We start from the raw sequence: 9,742 nt of genomic DNA, 5'->3' as shown, positions 1-9,742 counted from the left end.
AATATCCATGTCCCCAGTGTAGTGATTAATTAATTGCATGACAATTCAGGACTTATCCTAACATGTAGCAATAGCTCATACTGAGTCAATCAATAGGACCTGTCATAGCCACAAAAAAAGTAAATGGGAAAAAAACAGTTCACAAGGCCTAAAGGCTAACAAGTTCAACAATTTATTGCAGATGTGCATTTTGAGACAACGGGCGGACATGACTTCACCATTTGGGAAGAATTATGTGCTATCATGAGACCCATTATAGGACACCTCTGAATCACGTAAAGATCATTCTGAATACACACTCACAACTCAACTCCAACAAAGATATTTTATCCTTTTAAAATTAGGAAAAGTTCAACATCATTGCAACAATAATGGATTATATATTTTGTTTGTAAACTAAATGGTAACACTACTTATACCTGTATAATAACAATGTAATTACTATAGGACAGTCCCTATGTTAATAACAAACACAGCTCCCTTACTATGTAACTACAATGCATACTGAATGCAACAACCTAGAGTAGGCTTACTAAGGTATGCGGAGGACAGATTTACTTGATCTTTAAGTTAAGGGCGGAAAAACATTATTCATGGTGAAAGGAATTTTATAATATCTGTACATTATAGGAACACCTGTAAGTACAAAAGTACAATGATTAATGTTTTGCTTTAGTATGCAATTAAGAATCAGTGGTAGAGACATTGTAAGTGTGTTATGTGTTGTTGAAAGTATATTTTCAGTTCCTGTTGATACTATGTTCCAGTCTTACTTCTGCTAGCACATGATAGCAATAGGAGGAAGAAGGATTGGGAAACTAACTGCAAATAACAATAAACTGAACTCCGCCTAGCAGAGACATCTTTGTATTAGCACCTATGAATTATGACGATATATGGTATTAAAGTTATGGGACATCACCCTGGCCGGGGTGATCCTCAGTAAGGGATAAAAAGGAAAACACCATCTTTGTACTGAGTGTGTTACTTGCAAATTACTGTAAGTGTAAACTCTGGGTTGCAATCCTTATTAAACAAACTAACCTCTGATCAAAGAAGTTTCCTGTGGTCACTTGTGTGCACATAGGGCAGAATTCCCTTACAATAGTATCAGAATGATATACAGCATTTGCAGCATTTCCACTGCTATCTATTACGGAAGGCTATCATTATCCAATTATAGTGCTTAAACCTGGTCCTTGTCCCTTTAAAGCGGCACTCAGCAGTAAAAACAATAACATTGCCTAATCCTCACCCCTGGTTTGGTGAAAAGCTGAGGGATGGGGCTGGATAAATTGTATCACTCTCCAATTCCAAGATATCAAAATGATCGTTTTAACCATGTTTTGAGGCTACGTAGTGTGTGTTTACATTTTCTTTGTTCACAAACATTGGAGTAAAACAATCTTATATTTTGGGTTCTGATGGGGTACGACAATTGAACTAAGCTCATGAGGCCTTTATAAGCTATATTAGTCAAGAATCAATGGGTACATATCGTTCATGTATAAGTCCCATGTAGCAACTGCTGATTGCCCCTTTAAGACGCGGTGAGCATGAAAGGAGGTGGTGCGGTTTCACACCCGGGGTGAGAAACATGGGTTGGGTCAAGGACTGGTGAGTGACAGCTGGTCACTGGCAGTCGAACCGCCTGTAGAATCCTAAACAGCCAGTGAGATTAGGAGTTCACCGTTCCTCAAATTTGAACAGCCAATTGCAAGGGAAATGGGAGGTTCCCTTGTGCATCCAAAGTGGGACTACTATGGAACGAAGACTGAAAAAAGTAAACTAAATCAAGAATAAACAACTCAGTGGATACAGTCTGAAGTTGGGGACTGAATTTGTTAATAATCGGACAGCATCTGATAAACATTTCCTAGGCTCTTCGGATAGCATAACGCGTCGAGGGTGCGGCGAAATTGGGATCAATTGGCACTAGCAAGGTGTTTCTTTTTTTGGCGTTTTGCAAGCGTCATAAACGAGAAGTCAACGATAGTTTTCGGCACTAAACTTTGCCTTCCACATTTGCATAGCAATGGAACATTGTATCACAGTCCAGGTTTTAGCCAACATTCCAAGCCCGCGATGAAGAGAAGATACGTTTCAACGTTTATTTTGAGTGCGGAGGCAACGCGCATAGGCTAGTATTTAGATCGTGTCAATTTATTATAGGAAAATGTGTGTGTCACTTGTATGTTTGACACGCTGAAAGTTGTATTGAAAATGAGGATCCGCCGTTGATGTTTGCCATCTTTTTGCCTATTATTTCAATGTTTGCCAAAAACGAATGGCTTTGTCAAGAGTCCTCGTTTTCAGCCATTTATGGACAAGTTCTACTTGCATTTAATTGTTTACTTGACAAGTTTGTAGCCTTATTGCTAAGTAAACCGTGAATCAACTTTGATTTCAGACCACATAGGACACGAGGAGAAAGTTGGACTGATTGTTTTAAATTACTTATTTGGAAGAGTAGACCTATTGTCTACATCACAAGTGTTTGTTTTTACTTAATTTTAGCACAACGCAATTGATGTACTATAACAGACCTCACTCTCTAAAACTGTATCATATTTCCAATTTGAGGAGAGATCAGTGGCCGCTCGATTAAACTGGATACAAAATGGCGGCGCCCCTGAAGCGAATTGGATCGGGTTCCCACTATGGTTTTTATTTAGTATTCTCGCTGGAACTGTTAATCAATTACGGGTTGAGCTCAGATTTACCATGTGCTCAGAACTGTACCTGCAATGGAGATTCTGTGGACTGTAGTCATTTGGATTTGACAGATACACCGCTGGACCTGCCGATTCAGACAGTTTCCCTGTAAGTAGATTCGAGCTGCCGTATTAATTGACCACCCAATATCAAGATAACATACAATGATGCCGAAGGGAACGCAGCCCTCCACCGACTGTCGGAATCATTGTTGCAAGGACATAAATTAATATTTCAATGAACTTTTATGGAATTGTAACTTGCCTGATTGCATGGTTGTCTTATTACTTTGTACCAGAACCCAAATGGGCTATACATGCATGGACAGCTGATTACGGATAATGTCAAAACAACATCTTGTCGATTTTTGTCATTTCCACCAAATCTGAAACTACTTAACAAGTTGCTTTCAATTGTTATCCCCCTCAATAATAGGCTTTGAAGTATTAGGCTACTCCCCACCTCTGAATAGGCTACTTCAAGGGTGACCAAAAATATATACATTTGGGAGAAAATAGCCTATATAACTAAATCGAGTCAATTAGGAAGATTTAGATACATTTTCACCAATCTAAACAATATCTACTTATATATTTGGGCAAATCATTTTTCCAAGGAAATTGACTAGCTTAAATCTCATTGGATTTAAACCTCTGTCTAAACATCACCTCATATAGATTTATGACACTTACAATATTAGTCCTTTATCCCCTATTTGGTTCTGTGTCTGTGGCCCACAAATTGGATATCTAGTAAATTAAGCGTGTATTCTCAAGACATAATTGGCCACACTGGGGACACAGTCTGCAGGTTTGTTTAGGAATTGAGCCAGTTGAGAAACATTTTCTTGGAATGTGTCTTGAAATTGAGAACATTTAATTTCTCATCCCATTGAAATGACACAGGTTGTTTATAGACCAGTTACCTTTTTTAAATGATCATTTTGGCTCAAGCAGCAGTGGGACCACTGTTTCAATGGCAATTGTGACTCTTAAGGACAATTCAACTGTTTTGCAGGACTGTTGAGGAGGAGCGAGAGGGATATTTATACATCTTTTTTGGGGCTTGGGGGTTAAAAAGTGAATCTTCTCAGACTCCCAGGTTCCTGTTTGAGGCAGTTTGTCTTCCCCTGGGAAGTGAAGAATGCAACTTTTAAAAAGTCCTCTAAAATGTGAGTAATGATGCCTTATTGCCCTTTAGCACCACAGTGGTGTTTATGGCATAATGTAACACTGATGCATAGGTATACAGTATTATACTATCTTCAACACCACTACTCGAGCAATGGGGACAAGTTTCTCATCTGGAATGGCTAAAAGCAAACATTGTGGTGTGATATCTGGTGCCTGGCGGATCATGTCTAGACCATATATATATATATGTTAGCATACTTGTTATCTGTAAGTACCTTATTGGTCAAGATTAAGCTGTGACATACTCTTGTTTTCAAATTGAATGGTTTTATTGAATTGAATTAATCTGTAAATCACTTAGGCCGTGTATTTCTCCACGTTTGTAGAAGCCACAAAGGGAGACTTTCTTCTCTGTTTTTTTATTGAGACTGTATGTGATCCCATTAAAACTCTTATCCCAGTTCATTTGACTTGTTGAAAGGAGGAGATGCATTCGTATAGGTGGATATTTCACTCTGTTTACAAAACGTGTGTGTGGATGGGGGTTGGGCACAGGGGAACTGCCATTCACTCTCGCTCATTACAAAGCATGTACTTTTTTCCCCCTCTTGGCACTTCAAAAAGCTGGGCGTTTAAAAGTTTACTGCACACATTGTGTAGGGAGAGAGGTGGAGATGAATGGGCAGTCACTGTGGACGGCTCACTGGTCGGCTGGAGCTACCTCTAATTTATGATCAAACGGATATGCCTCATGGTTTGGCCTGGTCTGAAGAAAGGTCCACAGAGACTCACTCAATGCATCACGTAAGGAAGGAGAATATTATACATGAACATTTTATCAACAAATACCTTTAATCCTCAACCTTAATCCTATAATGATGGAGTAAAATATGATAATCTCATAAATCAGGTCTACATTTATTGAAATTAATTTTAGACTGTTTAGAATTTTATACTATGATTTTTGAATCTAAACTTTAAAATAAAACCTTACTAGGATTCATTGAGATCCTAGTTTTAGACCACTGTGTAAGTGTCCAGTCAGGCCATGCTGGGTTTCACACCAAATGTTTGTCTCTCAACCTCTGGGGAAAATGTGCCAAGTGAATTAGTGGGGGGAATAAAGTGTCCCTGTTATGTTTAGACTTGGCCTGGGTGGATGCTAGCAGTAATAGCGTTCGGTCAGTCAGTGAGGTGGGTAAGCGGATATTACTGTTGGGTGTCTATAAAAACAAGATTGGTCCAGCTCACAGTGAGCTGCTCTGAACTGGCTCTTCTGTAGCAGAACGCCATTGTGTTGGTTAGGACAAGATGGACGGCTTGTCATGATGGATTGAGTTTTAAAAATGTCTGAAGTCCTAGATATACATTTTTGTAATGCTCCTATTATTTAAATTCTTTAACTGTATAAAATAATTACAAGAATGACATTTCTCATTCTCTTCATATACTCTGTGCTCATGAACAAATAGTGACTTGCTGTTGTGGTTATATTTTTATAGGCCTAGTGTAGTGATGACAACTCCTACAGCAGCATGGATTTATTAGGGGTAGATGGGGCAGAGACTGGGTGCTCCTCTACAGTATATCTGTCAGTAAGAGCGAGAGTTTTCTGAGGAAACTCTCTGGGCACAGCTTGGTGAAAAATGGAGCCATAATGCCTTCCAGTTGTAGTTTCCCTGTTCTGCCCTGTTTTTACAGCTCCCCTGTGACACTGCTGCCTTGATGGAGATAGTAGGAAACAAGCAGGTGTTTGGCATATTCAGCCAAAGGGAAAGCAGAGGAGATTGATCTTACAGGGAGAGATGACGAGGCATTGAAATAATTAGATCGGGAAATTGGTGAGAGTGACCACTGGTTATTTAGGGAGAATGTTAAATGGCTAATATACTGTACTTCAAAGCAAGAGATTTAAGGGTATTCTATATTTTTGCTGTTGCCTTTATTAAACGTATCAGAATATAGTGGTAATTATGCATGCCCATAAGGCTGTAAACACATCACAAAGATTGTTCCCTAGATAAGTGCTCTAGTAGTTTTCTGATGAATAGCCTAATGATACCCATTGCAGGCTTCCTCTCACTCGTTGAGAATCTCTCTCGAGTGGTGGTTTGACTCATTTGTGGTCACTGTAAAGTGTCTCTGCCTGCAATGCCATCCGTGTTATGGGTTTTACAGAAGGAAATAAAAGCATGAACATTATTAACATTGGCTCCGATCGATGTAGTTTGATACAGGGACAAAGTAGAGTCCCTGTGTCTGTAAGAAGTCTGCATCTCAGTGCTAGAGGTGTCACTACAATCCCTAGTTTGAATCCAGGCTGTTTCACATCCAGCCGTGGTTGCGAGTCCCATAGGGCGGCGCACACTTGGCCCAGCGTCATCCGGGTAGGCCGTCATTGTAAATAAGAATTTGTTCTTAACTGACTTGCCTAGTTTTAATAAAGGTTACACACACACACACACACCACACTGACCAACAAGTTATTTAGTTGCCTTTTACGTATGTCCCCATTACCAGTAAAACATCATCAAAACCTATTTCTTTCACTTGCTGTGCTGTTTCATTGTTCATTTGTTCAGTCATTTAATTCTCAACCAGGATTTCTATGAAACACCTTTTGGGTTTTTGCATGTCAAATAACACTTTGACTTGCCAAATAAGCTGGTTGACCAATCAGGACCTGAATATGACTGCACGTCACATAATAATTGAATGCATTCATACGTTTTTGATGTAGTTATTACACATTGATTACACTCACTCGTATTTCATATGTCACTACGATTCAGCGATTATGTATGCTATGATGCTGGTAAAGTTGTCTCGCACACCTACAGTGCTGGTTATAATTTTTTAAAGCCAGCTAGCTCATGGATGCAAACAATGTTCTTCCCTCAAAACAGAGCAAAACGAAATCTGTTTCAGTAGCTATCGTTAGCTAGCTAACTAGGTGTCATCAAAAATAACCCTAATTTATAAGACAGTTCTTATTTGATTAATGGTGGTCGGAACATCTGTGACGCTAGCAACAATAAGGATTAGACACAATAGTGGACTTTGCGGTTAGCCTTCAAAATAAAAGTGTCATTGACAGTGATGCAAATTAATACAAATAGTAGAATTATGGCATAATTGACTAGATCGTGCTAAACGAGGTTGGAATGTTATATAAAATTAACAGGACAATAATTCGACATTGTTGCAATCACACTGGATGTATTCTACTTTAGAATTGCATTGGGGCATACTTATTTCACTGTACAGCCTTACCTATGGATTGTGGATCAATGACATGGGGTATCAGTCTACTCAGTGACACCCAGAGAACATTAGCATTGTAGCTCTTATTGCGGGACTCTGAAACAACTGTGAATTGAGCCACATTTATTGTCAACCTATTTGGATTAAACACTATTCCAGAGGAAAAACAATATTGCGTGGATGTTTTGGTGTCTGATAACTGAGAAGGACATTGGGAAAAAATATATTGGGTATGGAGTAGACTGTTGACCCTTTCATTGATCTCCAATCCTTAGGTAAAACTGTACAGTGCAATATGAATGTCAATACACACAATAGGCTGACTGGGGAGATGATTTCACACAGTCACAGTCCTGCGATAAGAGCTACAACGCCAATATTTACGTGAACTCTTCATAGTTGTGTTCTGTGGGGGTCACCGAGTAGATTGATAAACCATTTCATTGCTTCACATTCCAACCTTGTTTAACGTGATCTAGTCTAAATATGGCACGATTCCACCAATTGTCACCTTCTGCATCACTTTCAGAGAGGTACTTTTATTTTGATGGCAAACTGCAAATTCCACTATTGTGGCTAGCTTCACACCACAACTCGGTCAGGTCGAGCCTCACAAGCCAGATGAAGCTACCTGGCTGCTTTTAACGTTAGCTTTGGGCAACAGGGTTAAGTAGCTGGCTAGCTATTTATTTTCATGAACTGAATTTCAATAGGCGAACAACAAGTGGCTACCTAGCTAACCCTTACAATTATTCCTAAATCATTGCTAAGAGCAGTGAAAATGCTTGCAATTTCTACTGGTAATTGTTTTCAGGCTGGTTGGTACTAGGTTTGTATTGGTACCAAGCTAAAGCTAGCTAGCTACCCCAGAAGTTGCAGTTGAAAGAATGATGCTTTATTACCACCACGGTATTGTAAACACATTGTTCATGGCCGGTGTTTGCTTGTTTGCGGACTTGTATTTTTTTTTATACAGCTTTGACAGTGCTACTGATGGTAGTGGTGGTGCCTGGCTTGCATGTGCAAATTCAGAACACACAACATTCTATTATAGAACTGTGTTATTTGACGTGTCAAATTAAAAGCTAATTTAACGCGTCATAGTGTTATTTGACATGTATCTTTTTTTGACACGCAAAGACCCAAACGGCGTTCCATAGTATGTGGTGAAGTTACTAGCAGTGAAGCTATTACTGTGTAACTCCGGTAAGGCAACATCTGAACAATAGCGCACTTGTTGACATTAGTGTGTACTGGTGCTCGACCAGTTGTGAAAGCCAACATCACCCACAACAGGGAACGGTTGATTGTCAAGGGCAATGAATTCCATTATCTTGGCCTTAATGTATTTCGCATTTGAGTTGTCTCGCGGAAATATTCTTACTCTTTCAAATGACTGTGCGATCCACACAGCAGACATTGTGGGCTAGGTTAGGAATGCTGGGTAGCCAAAATTTTACGTGGCGTCATTACGTCATGTACCTATGTTTTATATAGGTATGCACGTCAGCTATGACATCGTTTTTTCTAATCAGCATTAAACTAGGCATCGGGCCGATAACGATGTTGGCATTTTAGCTAATATCGGCTGATTCGGATATGTTCACTGATATATCTTGCATCCCTACTTGTGATACCAACATTTTAGAATAGCTTACTACTGTTTCATATGATGCTACAGAATTTTTCAGCCCTGTTTATAAGCTCAGTTGAATTGAAGCAACAGCCTCTAATCTCTTGTATGGGCAGGTCCAATAATATCCACTTCACTATCATGCACATATCATATGTGGCAGCTGTACTCAGCCAGCCTCATCCCCTAACAGCCCTCACTCACCTGCTTCTCTCCGTCAGCTCATCATGCACATATCACGTGTGTGGCCAGCTGTACTCAGCCAGCATCATCATCCCCTAACAGCCTCACTCACCTGCTTCTCTTCATCATGCACATATCACGTGTGGCAGCTGTACTCAGCCAGCCTCATCCCCTCACCTGCTTCTCTCCGTCAGCTCATCATGCACATATCACATGTGGCATATCAGCCACATAACAGTGCTTCTCTCCGCAGCTCATCATGCACATATCACGTGTGGCAGCTCAGCCAGCCTCATCCCCTAACAGCCCTCACTCACCTGCTTCTCTCCGTCAGCTCATCATGCACATATCACGTGTGGCAGCTGTACTAACAGCCAGCTCATCATGCACATATCCTGGCAGCTGTACTCAGCCAGCCTCATCCCCTAACAGCCCTCACTCACCTGCTTCTCTCCGTCAGCTCATCATGCACATATCACGTGTGGCAGCTGTACTCAGCCAGCCTCATCCCCTAACAGCCCTCACTCACCTGCTTCTCTCCGTCAGCTCATCATGCACATATCACATGTGGCAGCTGTACTCAGCCAGCCTCATCCCCTAACAGCCCTCACTCACCTGCTTCTTCCCAGCTCATCATGCACATTTTCAGCTGTACTCAGCCAGCCTCATCCCCTAACAGCCCTCACTCACCTGCTTCTCTCCGTCTACTTTTCATGTGCAACTTTTCCTCCGTCAGTTCTTTTAAATATCATTTGGCCTTGATGGTGAGCGGGGATGCAGATCCATACCCTGATTAGTCTTCTATTGTTAGACT

At 40.5% G+C, this 9,742-nt stretch overlaps 1 protein-coding gene across 1 annotated transcript in view; it reads left to right on the top strand.

Annotated features, from left to right (window-relative positions):
• Positions 1–1,727: 1,727 nt before the first annotated feature.
• Positions 1,728–9,742, top strand: part of LOC135540136 (leucine-rich repeats and immunoglobulin-like domains protein 1) — a 54,182-nt gene continuing 46,167 nt past the window's right edge. The window contains 1 exon segment of the mRNA XM_064966553.1: positions 1,728–2,823. Within this exon segment, the coding sequence (XP_064822625.1) occupies positions 2,621–2,823 (203 nt within the window). The 5' untranslated portion in view covers positions 1,728–2,620.

The sequence above is a fragment of the Oncorhynchus masou genome, chromosome 5 (genome assembly GCF_036934945.1).
Source record: "Oncorhynchus masou masou isolate Uvic2021 chromosome 5, UVic_Omas_1.1, whole genome shotgun sequence".
Taxonomy (NCBI): Eukaryota; Metazoa; Chordata; class Actinopteri; order Salmoniformes; family Salmonidae; genus Oncorhynchus; species Oncorhynchus masou.
The sequence above is the reverse complement of the archived record's forward strand: the minus strand, read 5'-3'. Positions and strand labels throughout refer to the sequence as shown.